The 16,060-nt window shown below is 46.9% G+C and overlaps 1 protein-coding gene across 4 annotated transcripts; it reads left to right on the forward strand.

Annotated features, from left to right (window-relative positions):
- The first annotated feature begins 253 nt into the window (after positions 1–253).
- UBXN6 (UBX domain protein 6) lies at positions 254–15,843 on the forward strand. Of its 4 annotated transcripts, XM_031947822.1 has the most exons (12): positions 255–569; positions 858–922; positions 4,835–4,998; positions 8,186–8,247; positions 10,084–10,212; positions 11,280–11,377; positions 12,369–12,444; positions 12,976–13,060; positions 13,196–13,415; positions 13,519–13,649; positions 13,857–14,002; positions 15,053–15,843. In XM_031947822.1, the coding sequence occupies exons 1-12, from the start codon at positions 561–563 to the stop codon at positions 15,179–15,181; spliced, it is 1,314 nt and encodes a 437-aa protein (XP_031803682.1). In that variant the 5' UTR covers positions 255–560; the 3' UTR covers positions 15,182–15,843. The 4 variants fall into 4 exon arrangements, with proteins under 4 accessions (XP_031803683.1, XP_031803682.1, XP_031803681.1 ...); XM_031947823.1 differs by lacking the exon at positions 858–922 and having other exon boundaries at positions 254–569; XM_031947821.1 differs by lacking the exon at positions 255–569 and having other exon boundaries at positions 590–922.
- Positions 15,844–16,060: the final 217 nt, after the last annotated feature.

Genomic DNA, 16,060 nt, shown 5'->3' on the forward strand with positions numbered 1-16,060 from the left:
ACCCTCCTCCAGGCATCCTTTCCACTGTACTATGATGCATATAATTGGTAATAATGTGCATTTTCTCTTTTGAAAATTGTTCCCATCCCCTGACCACTTATTTTTTTCACAATAACCCTGTGAGGTAGGTACAACCGCTATCTTCATTTCACAAATGAGGAAACTGAGGCTCAGGGAGCCTAAATGACTCTTTCTACATCACACAGCTAGTAAGTGTCAGAAGTGGGATTGGAACCCGGGTCTCCCTGGCTCCCAGTTAAGTCCCGCATCCCTCTAGAGTCATAGTCTTGTCACCGCTCTTAATGTGATAAGTCACATTAAGCATCGGTGATACGTCTGAGATAAAGCCAGAGGACAGACGGGAGGGAGGGAAGAAGAGTAGTCAGTTGCCATCGAGCCCCACCCAAGAGCCGGGGCGCAGGCGCCGGCTATAGGAAGCCTGCGCGTTTGCCCCGCCCCTTGGCTTCTATCACCTATGGCAACAGGACCGGAAGATCAACGAGAGGAGGAAAGCGATTCCAGAGCGGCTCCTGCACCATAGAGAGGCACGACGAGCGGAGATGAAGGAGGTGGGACTTATGGAGCCAGAGCGCCGACAGGCGCTTCCGGTTCCCCCGGGGTAGCCCGCCTCAACCATAGAGCCGCGAAAGGGAAGGAGAGGCCGGGACGGCCGATTGTCACGTGGTCGGGTGGGGTAGGAGAGGGGGATAGGTGGGTGAGAGGGAAGGCGGGACTTCCTGGGTGGTATATTTTCCTTCCGGTTGTTGACCGGAGCTGCTCCGGCCCGGGCCTGTCCCAGCCCCCGCCGCCGCTGCCCCTTCCCCTTCCCCGCGGCCGCCATGAAAAAGTTCTTTCAGGAGATCAAGGCGGACATCAAGTTCAAGAGCGCGGGGCCTGGGCAGAAACTCACGGACACGGCGGGGTGAGCGAGCCTGGAGGAGGTGGGGCGGGCGAGGGGAGGGGGCGGCCTCAATTATTCCCTAAGCATGGGCTTGACTGTGACACTCGTTTGGCTCAAGGACCTGCCTCCCCGCTTGAAACACGGACTTGTGGGGCCTTCCACGCGCGGCAAGGGTCTGCGTGTGGGGGCAGCCCCCTCCCCCGCTCCTCACGCGTCCCGCCCCCGACGCCCTCGGCCAGCCCGAGGGCTGAGCACCAGCCGCCCCCTACGCCCCCTGCCGGGGGGCTTTATTCGGGCGCCGCTGCCTCCGGGATCCAGAACCCCGAGGCCTTCTCTCTCTCTCCCTCCCCCCGCTCACCTGAGGAGCTTGGGGATGTTCCAGGCCCGAGAAAACCAAGGCGCCCTTGTTCCCTCCTTGTTCCCCTTCTCTCCTTTGCTGTGATCTCTGACACAGAGATGACACTTTTCAAGGCGCACTCGTATTCTTGCGCCTACTCTATCTCCAGGAAGGAGCTTGCTCCCTTCATCATTTTTTTTTTTAATTTATTTTTCCCCAATTATATTTAAAATAATTTTTTATGTTTGTTTTAAAAACTTTGAGAAATAGAATCTCTCCCTTATTTCCCCCCCCCCTCCAGAAAGCACATGTGAAGTTATGAAAAACATTTCCATAAGTGTCACAATCATCATTTTTTTATAGCTCTCATCTTGATTCTCTTTTTGTCAGACTATAAGCTGCCTACAGATGTGAAGGATTTTCCATTCTTAAAAATACAACACATACTTTCATTTAGTTATTTTATAATCTCTTGCTTCCAAACTCTTAGTCATCTCCCCCCTTGCCTATATTTCTTCTACCTTCCCACTCATTCACATCCAGTCTAGTTTTTAATATTAATATTCAACCTAAATTGCCCTCTCCTTGATTAAGAATGATCTTTTAATTTTGATGAATTTTTGTTTTAATCCTCTGACTTCTTGTTACCTTCTTAATCCTCTTCTTCTAAGTGATACTTATTTTCTTCAGTATCTTCTGATTATTCCTTTCTCCTGTCCCCTAAAGTATTTTTCATTGTTCTATCTTGGGCCCTGTTCTGTGCCCTTAGTTAATCTCATCAGCTTCTTGGGGTCTGATTATCCTCTTGGTGCAGTTGACGCCTAAGTCTATATAATCCAATCTAGGATCTTTCTTGACCTCCATCAGAATCACCAGCTAACTCCTAGATATCTGGATGTTTCATTCTCCTTTTCTTTCCCTCCATACTTGTCCCACCTCCAAATTTCCCTGTTTCTCTTCAGGGCATCATTGTCTCCTTAGTTACTTGTTCTTCAGTTGTATTTGTTACAAAGATACTGGTTTGCTTAGTTCATTTGACAGATGAAGAGACAAACAGGGATTAAGTGACTTTCCCAGGGTCACCCAGCTTATAAGTGTCTGAGATCAGATTTGAACTCAGGAAGGTGAGCCTTCTGACTCCAAGCATGGCACTGTATTCACTGCTACCTTGCTGACCTCTTTCTTTGCAATTTCAAAGTTGAGTCTTCCTTCTCTTCTCCAACTTACCCACATCTATTCAGTTGCCAAGTCTCATCAGTTTGACCTGCACAACATTTCTCTGATTCATCACCACCTTCTCATTCATGTTAATATTAATCTCCTATTTGAGGTCTCCTCAATAAGTCACTGTCAAATTGTCAAAATAATATTTTCTGACAGGTTTGACCATACCCCTCTTCTCAGAAATCTTCAGTGGTTCCCTATTATTTTTGGCTGAGGCAATTGAGGTTAAATTGCTTGCCCAGGATCACAGCTAGGAAGTGTTAAGTGTCTGAGACCAGATTTGAACTCGGATCCTTTTGACTTCAGGACTGGTGGGTTCCCCATTATTATGTCTAGCATAAAATACAAAATCCTCAGGCTGGCATTTGAAGCCTTGCCCAGTTTAGTTCCAGCTTAGTTTTCTAGATTCATATCACATTGTTCCCCTTCACATACTCTACCACACCTATCCACATTAGCCTCCTTGCTAATGTTCAATTACCTGCTTTCAAATACCTGTCTCAACACTTTCCTGTAATTGGACCTGAAAATGTATTTTTTTCTCACCTCTAATTTTATGGAGGTACCTCCTTTTATGGAGAATTTTTCTTAATGGTTTCCCCTTTTTGTTAGATCTACTTACATGTTTACACACTGTTTTAGCCAGTCGAATATAAGCTTCTTGAGATCAGGGACTGATTTTTTTGTCATGTTTCCAATACCTAGTGTTGTGCCTTTCACATAGAAGGTATTTAATAAATTTGTGATGGTGATAGTTGTAGTCGTGGTTTTGGAGGTCAGGAAGACAAGTCTTTGAGAGGATGCCTGGCAGAAAGGCATTTTTGAGAAAAAGGGAGTTGGATCTGTGAGGGGGGGGTTGGTAGAGTAGTGGGTCTCCCCTGGCAGAGAGGCCACACAGCTGAGAGAAATGAAGGTGGTCTATGGGTGAAAAGGGGGAGGTCTTTTGAGGATGGAGAAACTATAGAGGTGAGGAAGGACATGCTGGGAGATAAACTGGGTTCTGTTGAGGACATTTAAGGCTGGCAGGTTTGTAAGAGAAATTTGGAAAGAAAAATTCCTGATAAATCCTTTAAAGGCAGAGATCCTAATTTTTCCAAGCACTCAGCATCATGCTTGCTGTATGGTACCCATTTTTGCAATCACAGCATCACTGTATGCAAAGACTCTTGAGAGTCAGAAGGACCTGGCTTTTAGACCTGACTCTGACACTGTATGTCACCATGGGCAAATCACTTCTCCCAGAGCTTTGGTTTCCTCATTTTTTGTCAAGTTGGGGAAATAACATCTGTACTGCTTCCCTTACAGGATGGTTGTAAACCAGACTTATAAAGTACTCTAGAATATGACTGTGATTATTGAATCAGTGAGATGGGAGTCAACAGCGAGAGTTGGTTCCTGTCCAGAATAGAAACAAGGCTCAGAAAGATTCGTGGTGTCTTCTAGCTACTCTGATGTGAAATAAGTCAGCCTCAGTGCTTAGGAGCATTTGCTAATTTGGCTTTTCTCAAACTATGTAGCTGCCAGGAAGATTTTAAAAGAGGTAGAGCTTGAGCTAATTCTTTCAGGATAGGAAGAATTGAGAGATAGGAGTAGAGAAAGCAGGAAACCAAGGTGGGAATACACTGGTGAGGAAGTTCCATTCTGGCTGCCTCAGGCGTTCATTTGTAATTATTTAGCCACTATTTTACTATGTGTTGAATATTGGGCACTGAAGTAAATACCCTAAGACAAACAGTCCCTGCCCTGCTGGAGCAGAGATTTATAGTAGCTGTAAAGTTGGATACAATAAGCTGAAAGCTAAAGATGATGTCTTGGAATTCCTACCACCTAGTTTTGAGTTTAGCCATGGGAAAGAGGGTTAAAAGGTAAGCCTTAGCATCTTTCATTTCCTCTATTTTGTGTTAATCCTTAATGATTACAGTGGTCATTAGAGGCAATGCAGTGAGGGGGCTGGCTAGGTGACACTGTGAATAGAGCTTTAAGTCAGGAAGACCCGAGTTCAATTTGGCCTCAAAGCTGGGTGACCCTGGGCAAGTCACTTAACCCTGTTTGTGTCAGTTTCCTCATCTATAAAATGAGCCGGAGAAGGAAATAGTAAACTACTCCAAAAGAGTTGGACACAACTGAATTGACTAGACAACAAAGAGCATAGTCCTAAGAGCACCATGTTTAGAATGCAAAGACTCACATTGCAGTTGCAGCCTTGCTATTTATTTCCTTATAGTCACAGTGATCTTGGGCAAGTCACTTTCCCCCTGGACAGAGCTCTCCCTGAATATGAGGTGAAGAGCTTGAAGCCCCCGTCTAGGCACAAATCTGCAGTTCTCCTGGAATTGGCCTCAGGCTCACCTGCCTCCTTGCCTCTTGTTCAGGGAAAAAGTCCCCAGGGAACGGCAGAGCCAGCAAGTAACCAAGCAGTCCCGCCAAGGACCAACCAATGAGGCCCAAATGGCAGCCGCGGCGGCCCTGGCCAGGCTGGAGCAGAAGCAACCACGATCCCGGGGACCCACATCCCAAGATTCTATCCGGAACCAAGGTGAGGGCTGGGCATTGCCACCTAACTTACAGCTCCACCCTCCCTGGGGAAGGGGGATGGGATTCTTTGATCATATCACCCCAAAAGGAAGGTCAGGGAATTATCTGCCACATGAAAAGGAGTTCCTTAGTGTTGTGCCAGTGACTGATGACCTCCCTCCATGGAGAAGAACTGTGTCCTCCGTCCAGTAGGGGTGACGTCCTCCCTCTACTCCCTCCCTCCAGGGAAGAGGGTCCTTAAAGAACATGTATGAAGCACTCTGTGGGGAAAGATGAAGGTGTGCAGATCTGGAGGACAGACCCAGTCCTGTTATTGTGGGCAAAGCACATGGCAGGTCTGGCTGGCCGCCGCCTCCCTGTTATTGCAGTATATGTGAGGGATCAGGGAAAGCTTCTCAGGGGGCGTGCTGGCCCTGAGAAAGGATGTCCTAGGCTGGGGCGCAGTGTATGGGGAAAGCCCCTTAGGAAGAAAGGAAGTCTGTCTGGTTTGACTGTTGGCTGTTGGCTAGGATGAGACTGATGGATGAGGCCAGATAAGACATGGGGCAGATACCAGTTGTGACAGAATATCAGCTGGGGCACCCGGGGAGGTGGGGTGGGAGGGAGTGTCATGGGACCAGAATTCTGCCCCTGTGATTCACATGACCTCTGACATGAGCTGTGTGATCGTGGTAGTGGGGGTGGGGGGAAAGGACTTGCCAAGTCACTCAGTTTCCTCCTTTGCAAAACAGGGATACTGCCCAGGAGTAATGTGTCAAAGGAGATATTAAAATACTGTTTAAATGGTAGCTAGGTTTATTAAAGGAATTTAACTTGGCAAGCAATAGAGTGACCAGATTTTTGAATAGAGGAATAAGATGACTAAATCTCTGCAAAGGAAGATTAACTTGAATACAATATGGATATGGGATTAGATGGAAAAAGGCAGATGGAGGCAGAAAACCTATCAGGAAATTTATCACCCTCTGTTGGGGTAGAAACAAAGAAAAGGACAGATGCAAGATATATGAAGACAGAGACCATAGTTAGGTATTAGTTTTTTAGAAAAAAATCATAAATGACCAAGGATGGCTGGGATTACTATCTCTGAGTTTGTTTTTGGACAAGTTGGATTTGAGGCTCCTTTGGGACACCTGGATGGAGATGTTCATACGCTGGTCTGGTGCCTCTCAGAGATTTGATCAGAACTGGTTATGTAGGTTTGAAAGTCATTTGTGTCAACACGAGGAGATAAAACCTGAATTCACTGACTTAGAGTGAGGAAAGAGAAAGCTAAGGACAGAACCTTGTAGAAGCCCTCAGATAAGAGAATGGGAAGGAGTCGGGACTGGAATGATGACCAGGACATGTGGTGTCATCAAAGCTAGGTGCAGAGAGAGTGTCTGTAGAGGGGAGTTGTCAGTGGGTTAAAGGGAGGGGAAGGAGATTGGGAAAAGACCATTGGTTTGGTAGGTAGGTGGTCATTGTTGACCTTTGAAAGATCAATTTCACTGGAATACTGGGAGCAGAAGATAATCTTACTAGCAACACAACACATGGTTTTTAATTTTTTTTCCCAGAAGTTTAGTAGTAAAGGGGAAAGAAAAAGAATGATCAGTAGATAGGTTTTTTTAGAACTGGGGAGACCAGTGCATGGGAAGGGACCAAAGGGCAAGGAAGAGCTTGAAGGTCCATGAGAAAGGACTGCCCGCTGAAGCAAGGTCTTAGAGGAGAGAAAGAAGGGGATTAAGGAGGCAGATCTCAGATTCCCAAAGAGAAAGGGAAGTTTTGCAGAATGGAGGAAAAATGCTTGTCAGAAACCCTGGTCTCCTTGGCAGTATACCTACAGGGTATATGCCTATATAAAAGGCCTATACCTACAGAGATGGAGAAGTGCAGAGGTTTGGCATGAGGTTTATAGAAAATGGAGTAGGGGATGGATAAAAGTAGAGTAGGCTTATGATGCAGGAACAAGGGTCCAGTGGCCAGAAAGGACCCTTTGCCAGGCAGAGAAAAAGGGGCAGAATGGATTGGCCGAGGTGGTAAAGACAAACTTCCCCAGGACCTGGAAAAGTGGAATTTTTTCTGCCTTCATCTTAGAGCTCTCTGATCCCTACTGTGATCAAGTTTGTGATCTGCTCAGGATCTCTTCTTGGTGGTTGTGGTGATGGTAGACATTCATAAAACATGTAATACTTTGTCAGAGTCTAGGGATAGACAGAAATGAAGCAGTCCATACCCTTAAGGAACTTACATTCTGCCAGGGAGACAATGTGCAAGCTTGTGCACCTGTGCGCAAACACAATTTAAAATAAAGTGCGATATCAAAGACAGCAAGAATAGAGGACAGGGGACCAGGACAGGCTTCACAGAGAAAGGGTCAGGAGCCGAGTCAAAGGAAATAAGATTTGAAGTAGCAGAAAGGATTCTAGACATAGGAAACGGCCCCTGTGGCAGCCCAGAGAATAGGATATGAGATGTCTGGACCTCGGGGTTCAGAAGGATAAAGGTGGGGGGCAGGTAAGATGAGGCCAGGCTGTGAAAGCCAAGCCAGCAAGTTGGATGGGTGTTGGGTGCTACTGGAGTGGGGGGGGGGGGTGTCCTGGCCTCAGATCCTGGGGATCCTGGAAGGCGGTGGGTAGGAGAGGGTGTTTAGTGCAGGAGACCTCAATCAGGCTCGGAGCTGTGGGAGTGGAGAGGAGGAGACAGGGGAGCAGTGACAGGAAAGTAGAAATGGCTGCTGGTCAGAGCTGCGGAGTGAGAGTGTAGAGAATCAAGATGACCAGGTTGGAAACCCAGAGGGCTCGAACAGGGGTGTCCTGGACCTAAAGGGCGACGGCAGGGAGCGGGGCAGGGGTGAGCATGAGCTCTGTAGGGTGGAGAGAAACTGGGATAAAGAGACACATCTTTGTTACTGTTGGATCCTTCAGCTCTGGGCACCAGGGGGACTGAAAGCCCTGAAGTTCCTCTGCGACATTGCCCCCTGCTGGTCTGGTAGGGCTCTAACAGGTGCCAAGAGTCAGGAATGATTGATTTTTGCATTCAACAGCTAGGACCCTGTTGTGCTTCCTGGGATAGCACAGCCTATTCAGGTGTCAGGGAGGCGTGACAGGTGTAGATGCGTCTGAAGGCAAGGACAGACACACCCCCAGAAGCAGGTGCATTTCTGGTCACACCTCTCCTTCCCTTTTTTGGTTTCTGTTTTTCAGTGAAGAAGGAATTACAAGCAGAAGCCACTGTTAGTGGGAATGCTGAGACTTCTGGAGCAAATGTAAGTTGGAGAAGGGGGTGATAAGTTTGGGCAAGGACCACATCAGTAGGGAGTCTACCTCCCTGGCTTCCTTTGGATTAATCAGTATTTTCATAGATATTTACTGTATTAGGCACTATAGAGAGGGGATTAAGTATGAATTATGAGATGTGGTTCCTACCCTCAGCTTTTAGGCCAGTTGATCTGTGAACTTGGTTAATTTAACCTTTGCAGGTCTCAGTTTCCCCCCAGCATAAATTGATTTCAGAGATCGCTCTCAGTTCTGAGATCTGCAAATCTATACTCTGATGAAACAACAGGTTATGTATGAGATGGGAATACTGCAGAAGACCTAGGTTGGCATGGGGGGTAGGGTGTTTCTAGGAGGCAAATTACGTTCCCTTACCCCCACATATCTCAGACTGAATGCAGGCCTCTGGCCCACTTCTCCAGACTTCTTCAAATGACAAGCAAATCCATCCCCATGCCTGTCCCTTGATATAAGAAGCTATAGGAGAAAGGGTTTATACAATGATAATAGCATAACTTAGTGCTGACCTGGCCATTAAGAAACCACAATTTGGGCAAATCGCTAACCACTGTGGGGCTTGTTTTCCTCATCTGTAAAAGGGAGAGGATAAAAATATTTAGACTTGGATTGTACATGTTTAACCTCTATCAAAATGATTGCTTTCTTGGGGAAGAGAAAGGGGAGGGAGAAAAATTTGGAATACAAGATCTTAAAAAAAATTAATGTTGGAAACTACTTGTGTATTTAAAAAAATAAAATATTGAGAAAGGAAAAAAAAAAAAAAATATTTAGACTCCAGACTCCACCAAGCTTTTGTAAGGAAAGTACTTGGTAAACTTTGGCACTCTCTGTTCACATAATCAAAAGAGCAAGGAAAAGTGCCTTTGAAGCCATCTGTGGATTGATTTGTACCTGAACCAAAATTATTGGTCCACCGTACCAACAATTGCCCATCTAGCTTCTTCCTGAAGATCCCCCTACCTCCTGGGGACAGGGGGCATCCTGTTTGCTGAGGCCACCTGCTCCACTGTTGCCTAGCTCTCTTAGTGACCAGATGAACCTTGATCTACTCTCACACATCTGCCTTGCTGCAGCTTCTAGTCATTGCCCTTCAACTTGTGTTCCAGAGCAAAACAGTAATGAGCCTCTTCACACTTGCATGTGAGAGCTTTTGACCTGTCTCAAGTCTCTTCTCCAAGCCAAGCTCAGCAGGCTAGATTTGCCTTCTCTTTCGTGGATGTGCTTCTGACTTTCTCAGAATGGAATGCCTAATGCTGCACACGAACATGTCATACCACTGACCACGGCAGGCTTCAGGCCATGCCTTCATGCAATCCCAGATCCTTTTAGCTCTTTTTTTGGCTGCCACATCCCACCTGCTTAAGTGAACTTTCTGGTCCACTGCCATCTTAAGATTTTTTTCACATTGTTGTCTAGCCACCCTTTACCTGTCCTCACTTGGTAAAGTAAGCATAAAATTTGCCCCTATTAAATTTTGTCCAGCCCATCGTTCTGGTTTGTGGAGAGCTTTCTGGATCCAGACAGCATGAAACATGTGAGTGGTTATCATAAAGGTACAAAACACTTTGTGAGTGGATCGGGCAGGGGACTAGCAGCTGAGTGCCTTTCCTGGGCTGTGTAACCAGTTAACAGCTGGTGGGAGGAAAGGTCTTCCTGTCTTCCCAAGGGAGTCCTCCCAGAGGAAGGACGGAGGCCTGGCAGTGTCCAGGAAGAGTGAGCAGACCTATCCCAGTGGGTCCCGAGAAGTATAATCTCAGCAGGAGGGGCAGGAGCGCTTGGCCCATAAACTCATTATTTTCCCCCAGGCACTTGCAGCTAAGGAGGAGGGGTCTTCAAATCTATCTGTGAGTGGGGTTTATTTTACTTGCCCATTCACTGGAGCCACCTTGAGAAAAGACCAACGGGATGCCCATATCAAAGAGGCCATTAACAAGGTGAGAAGCAGCTCAGGCGCTCAGCTGTACTTTGGGGCCCAATTTGCCTGTCCCTGTTGTTGGGAGGAAAGTGGTTGCTCCCCTGGACAAGAATCCACTCTACTGTATACAGAGATAAGTTGTCCTCTATGTGTGCTGTAGTCAACACTGAGTTCTGGGTTGCAGGTCCGCAGACCTGGATTCAGATTCTAGCTCTCTGGGTTCCTTCCAGCTCCCCATCTAGTATGTCTGTCACTTTGTCCCAAGTTGATTTTTCTTTTAACCCAATCATAAAACTTTACCTTTGTGCCTATTAAATTCCATTAGATTTGGACCCATGTTCTAACTTGTCAAGATCTTTTCAGTTCTTGATTGTAATTTTAGTTATACCTCTTGACTTTGTATCATCATTGATGAACATGCCATCTTTCCTTGTATCCAAGTTACTGGTAAAAAAAAATATTAAGTAACATAAGGCCAAAGGCAAGGCCTGGGGGGCATCCCACAAAAACCCACTGATCCCTGTGTTCCCATTTAGCCCTAAGATGACTGGTGGGGGCTTCAGGAAACGCTCTGCTAAAATACATCTAAGCTGTGTAGTCAGAGCACTCCTGCAGCCTGAGCCACTTGGTCCACAAAGGAAATGAGCATGTGGGCTGTGGGACCTCATCAGGTGGTGTCCATCCCCTCTCTGGGCCTCAGCCTTCATATGTAAAATGCTGGAGTTTCTGACCTAACTCTGGGATCTGGGGACCTTCTCAACAAAGCTGCCTCGGCTCTTTGTGCCTGCTGACTTGTTATTTATTTGTCCTTTTCCAAATCTGTTGTGCCCCGAGTTCTTTCAAAGCTTGTAACATAAATATTTCACCAGCCTAAGCAGCAGTGTAGCCTAATGGATAGAGATGACCTTAGTGCCAAGAGGACCTGGCCCCAAGTCTAGCCTCTCACATACTGGGCAGGTCATGTCTTCATGAAACCCTTGTTTCTTCCTTTGGAAAAAGGAACATATCAGAATTATGCCTCTTGTCCCCTTGGGTTTCTACAAATAAAGCCATAGCAAAGAGTTATTGTCTCTGTCTCTTCTTTAGCACTCGAAAAAAGACCCAGTGGCTGCTTCCATCATGAAGATCCATACGTTCAACAGGGACCGAGAAAAAGTGAAATTGGGGGTGGACACCATTGCCAAGTAAGACACTTTTGTGGAAAGAAGCCTTGGGGCATTTTCACAGTTGTCATGTCCAGTGTCTCTCATAGCAACAACAACAACAATAATATAAAAATAATTTACAGCACTTATATAGCACCTATTATGTGCTAGGCACTGTGCAAGTGATTCACAGGTATTTTCTTATTTGATCCTTGCAGCAACCCTGGGAAGGAGATCCTATTATTATCCCCATTTTACAGTTCAGGAAACGAAGGCAGACAGAGACCAGGTGCCTTGCCCAGGGTCACACAGCTAGTAAGTGTCTGAGGCCACATTTGAGTCCTTCCCGACTCCAGACCCAGTGTGTGGTGTCCCCTGTGTCTGAGGTGGAAAGCAGAGCACTGAGGATCGGAAAGAGAAAATGATTTGCTGAAAGTCACCCTGAGTCAGAACTGGAATTTGGCTCTTAGGACTATATACCCAGGGTCTTTCCCCCTGTGCCATTTGTTGGGGGTACCTGTAGCTCCAGGGAATCTGGGTTCTCTGGGTATGTTGGCAAAGAGAGACCCCGTGGATTCAGACAGGCAGAGGCATTGTGTGCTAATGCTTGTGATGAGTACAGGAGACAATTCTCTCGTGGCCTCAGCCCTGTCTCAGAGCAGGAGAAATGATGGATGGGGCTCCCAGCATGGAACCAGCCTCCTTGAGTACCTAGGCTCACTCTAGAAGGGACTAAAACCTCAGAATCCACCTAGCTTTTCTCGCATGTTTCATACTTGCTTCCATGTCGAGTCAGTGCACTTCCTACCTGGCTGTCAATGGACAGAGTCTGACCCTCTGGGTCCCTCTTCTGCCCTCTGAAAGGAGGAACGAGGACCCCACCTGCCCTGGCACCGTAGAGTGCAGGTGGCTTAGGATTGGAGCCTGGGGGATCATGTCTCTCACCATACTCAGCCCACCAGTCCCCAGGGAAGCGAAAGCCCAGTTGTCATTTATCTGAGAAACCTCATCTTCTCCTCTCTTGGAACAGGTATCTAGATAACATCCATCTTCACCCAGAAGAGGAGAAATATAGGAAAATCAAATTGCAAAACAAAGTGTTTCAGGTAACGTCCATGTCATCCCCTCCCTGTACACCATCTTCCATCTCCATCCTGTCCCATCCCCAATGTAGACACTCAGGGCTGATCACTTAAGACTCAGAGGAGCCTCCCCACAGATCATAGGGCCTTTCTTTTCTCCCTTCTCCCACCTACCCTTTCCATACTTGTAGCCTTCCATTGATTGATTCCCTTCTGCCCCTTCGGTGACGTGCAGGCTGCTTTGGCAGGCATCAGAAGCCCACCCTGTTTGGGGCTGCCCAACTCCTCGGATCCCCACCATGTGCTCTGTCCCCCCAGCCGAACTGAGCCGTTTCTACTCTGAGCCCCTGCCAAGTGCTATTCTTCAGAGCAGCCTCCCCTCTTGGTCTCATGCAGCAGTTTGTTGTATTGTATGCCCTGGAGTGCTTCAGGGGGTGTCTAAGCTTAGTGCTGAACCCAGGACAGGACCTGGCAAAGAGGCTCTGAAAATGTGCCTACCCTGAGTTCTTTGGGAGGGGGCCAGGCTGTGGCCCCACACTCCCACTTCTTTTATAGGAGCGGATCAACTGCCTAGAAGGGGCCAACGAGTTTTTTGAGGCCATTGGGTTTGAGAAGATGACTCTCCCTATTCCAGAACAAGGCAAGGGGCTGGGATGGGCCGTGGGCATTGAGGGAGAGCATCCCAAGGATCGGTGTGGTGGGCCAGGGCCCTGCTCCTTGTGAGGGTGGGGCAGGGGTTTGGCAGGCCCCATAAGGACCAGATGTTCCTCTGCAGATACCTCAGAGGATTACTATGTGCTGAGTAAGGAGGCCCTGGCCGAAGTGGAGAAGCTGGAGCAGCACAAAGTCACCCTGCAGACCTCAGAACCGGTGCGGGCTCAACTGAACCGGCAGCGACGAGTCTTCAAGCCCTCCCCTCTGGCTGCCCAGTTCGACCTACCTGGGGACTTCTTCAACCTCACAGCCGAGGAGCTCAAGCGGGAGCAGAAGCAAAGGTTGGGCCAGGCAGTTCGGGGGGGGGGGGGGGGGGGGGGTTCAGGGCGAGACCCTACCGGGTGGGGTTGAACTGGATCAGGCCAAGCCTTCTTTGTTCTCCAGGGCCGACGCAGTGGAGCGGCTGAGTGTGCTTCGGACCAAAGCCATGCGTGAGAAGGAAGAGCAGCGGGAAATGCGAAAGTACACCTACACCCTCTTACGGGTCCGCTTTCCGGATGGGCACATCCTCCAGGGTAAACTGGCCTTGTCGAACCCAGCATCCCTGGGACTTGTTGGGGGAGGGGAGGACAAGCTGCTCCTACTGGGCCGGAGCACAGGAGAGACACCAGGTCTAGGAGTGGAACAGGAGGGTGAGCAGAGGGCAGCCGGCCTATTCATGTTGCTATGGAGATGCAGAATGTAACATTTGTGCTTTGTTGTCCCATCCCCACCCTTCCCAGGTACCTTCTATGCTCGGGAGCGGCTGTCCACACTCTACACCTTTGTGAGGGAGGCACTGCAGGATGACTGGCTGCCCTTTGAACTGCTTCCTGCAGGCGGGCATAAACTGTTGGATGAAAACTTAGCCTTCAACGAATGTGGGCTGGTAAGTGTTGAGGGAACCCTGGCTGTCTTCCTCAATAGGGGACTCTTCTCCCAAGACCCTATCATTTGCCATACATCAGGATTCATAGTTCACATTTGTTGGGAGAAGGGAGGGTTTGTCCTTTAAAAGAAAAAATGGTATTGATAAAGTGCCCTGGGCTCATAGGAAATCTGAAGACTTGGGCTTGAGTCTTGAGTCATGGCCTGTTAATGACCCATGGATGGCCTTGGATATGTTGCCTATTTGCTCTGGACCATGTTAAAAAAAAATCCTAACATTCTGTAGTTCTGCATATACTATAGGGTTCTTTTTAACTAGTTAGCAACTTGGTACATTCCAAATAGAATTTTTTCAAATTAATAAAACCATAGAAGTACAAATTTGGGGAATCTCTTAGTCTGAGGCTGAGCTCTCCACCTGCCCTATTCTCTGCTAACATCCCAACTTTTGGATGGGAAAAGGCTTTCCTTCCAGCAAGTTTGTAAGGGAAATTGGGGGGAAATATTGTCATTCCCATTTCATAGATAAGGAAATTGAAGTTTAGAGATCGTAATTTATCCATGGTCGCACAGCTATTAAGCTGCAAAGCAAAGACAGAACTGTGACCAGAGATCTTTCCCATGACACCATGCTGCTGCCTTTAATGTCCAACTTCCTTTCTGAGCCCAGGACTACTCTAAAACATTCCTGTTAAATGGAGATGATACTAGGAGTGTTCCTAGAATAGTGATATTTATTTCCAGCTGCCCAAAAATACCTGATTCTCCACTACCCAGTTTGTAAATTATAAGTGTGCATTATGAAAGAACTAGATTAGAAATCTAAAGAATGCGAATCTTAGCTATTACATACACGTCCTGATTGTAACCTTTAGCTCAAGTAAAATGGGACAGAAAATTGGGCAGAAGAATGTTTTGTAAATGCTACAGAATCATATAGTGATAGTGCCATCAAATACTCTAGTGAAGTGGGAGAGCAGGACAAAGACTTCCCAACAATTCCTGCTTTCACTGGGGGACACCGAGTGTGAATGGATGGATTTGATTTCAGGTGCCTTCAGCTCTTCTGACTTTCACTTGGGACACAGGCGTCTTGGAAGACATCAAGGCATCAGGGGCCAAGCAGTCCCCGGGAATTCTGAAACCTGAACTTCTTGCAACTGTAGAAAATCTCGCATGAAATAAAACCAGGCTTGGCCTCGGCCCCATTGGTTCTGTCTCATGCTCCCTCCCCTCCTCTTACTCCTTCCCTTGTCCCCTCTGTCTCCCAGATTCTAAGCAGAAATCACCTGATTCTTGTGGCCTTTTGCTTGGGGAGACAGGTTACAATATGGAGGTGGAATGAATTGGTTTAAGAATGAGGAGAGTTGTCTTCTCAACATAGCCAGACCAGGATATATAGGTGGCCCTTTCCTTGCACCCTGCCACTTAGATTTTGGGACCAGGGTCATAAGAGCTTCCCCTGACCCCAGAGAACATGGTTGGATGGATATAACTTTGTGGAAGCCCCCCACCTATCTTGGAAAAGCTAAATTTGTGCTGCTTTTTGTATACATGATTTTAAAAATTTGCTCTAAAGTAGCTATTAATGTACAGTTTATTTAAGTTAAGAAATAGTATAAGTATAGAGAGATGCTGGTCATTTCATTGGTGGGGGGAGCAAGTCTAGGGTGTGAGGGAAGGATTCCTTTAGCTGATGGGATCTACTTCAGAACTGGATTTGACTACTCTCTTATGTTCTTGTTGTATAAAAAAATGGACAAAGAAGCAACTGGTATGTCACTACATGATACCTATAAACACTAAATTATGAACTTGATTAAATACAATATTTGAATACAACTTCCTGAACTCTTTATTCGAAAGCAACAGAGTCTAAAGATGAGACTTTTTTGACAAATTGCTTGCTTGGTGGGGATAGTGAGATATATAAAGTTTTCACAGGAAAAACATTTCTTAAAAGAATATTTGTAACTTTTTTTGTCTTGTAACTTTCCCTATTTAGTGAAATAGAGTAACATGGAATATTTATAAAGCTTTTGAAAGTTTGCAGATCACT

This window comes from Sarcophilus harrisii, chromosome 1 (genome assembly GCF_902635505.1).
Source record: "Sarcophilus harrisii chromosome 1, mSarHar1.11, whole genome shotgun sequence".
NCBI lineage: Eukaryota > Metazoa > Chordata > Mammalia > Dasyuromorphia > Dasyuridae > Sarcophilus > Sarcophilus harrisii.

Coding starts and splice junctions, on each gene's coding strand:
- UBXN6 (XM_031947821.1), top strand. CDS start 840: ATGAAAAAGTTCTTTCAGGAGATCAAGGCGGACATCAAGTTCAAGAGC. Junction 4,999..8,185: donor AGATTCTATCCGGAACCAAG/GTGAGGGCTGGG, acceptor TCTGTTTTTCAG/TGAAGAAGGAATTACAAGCA. Junction 11,378..12,368: donor GGGGTGGACACCATTGCCAA/GTAAGACACTTT, acceptor CTCTTGGAACAG/GTATCTAGATAACATCCATC.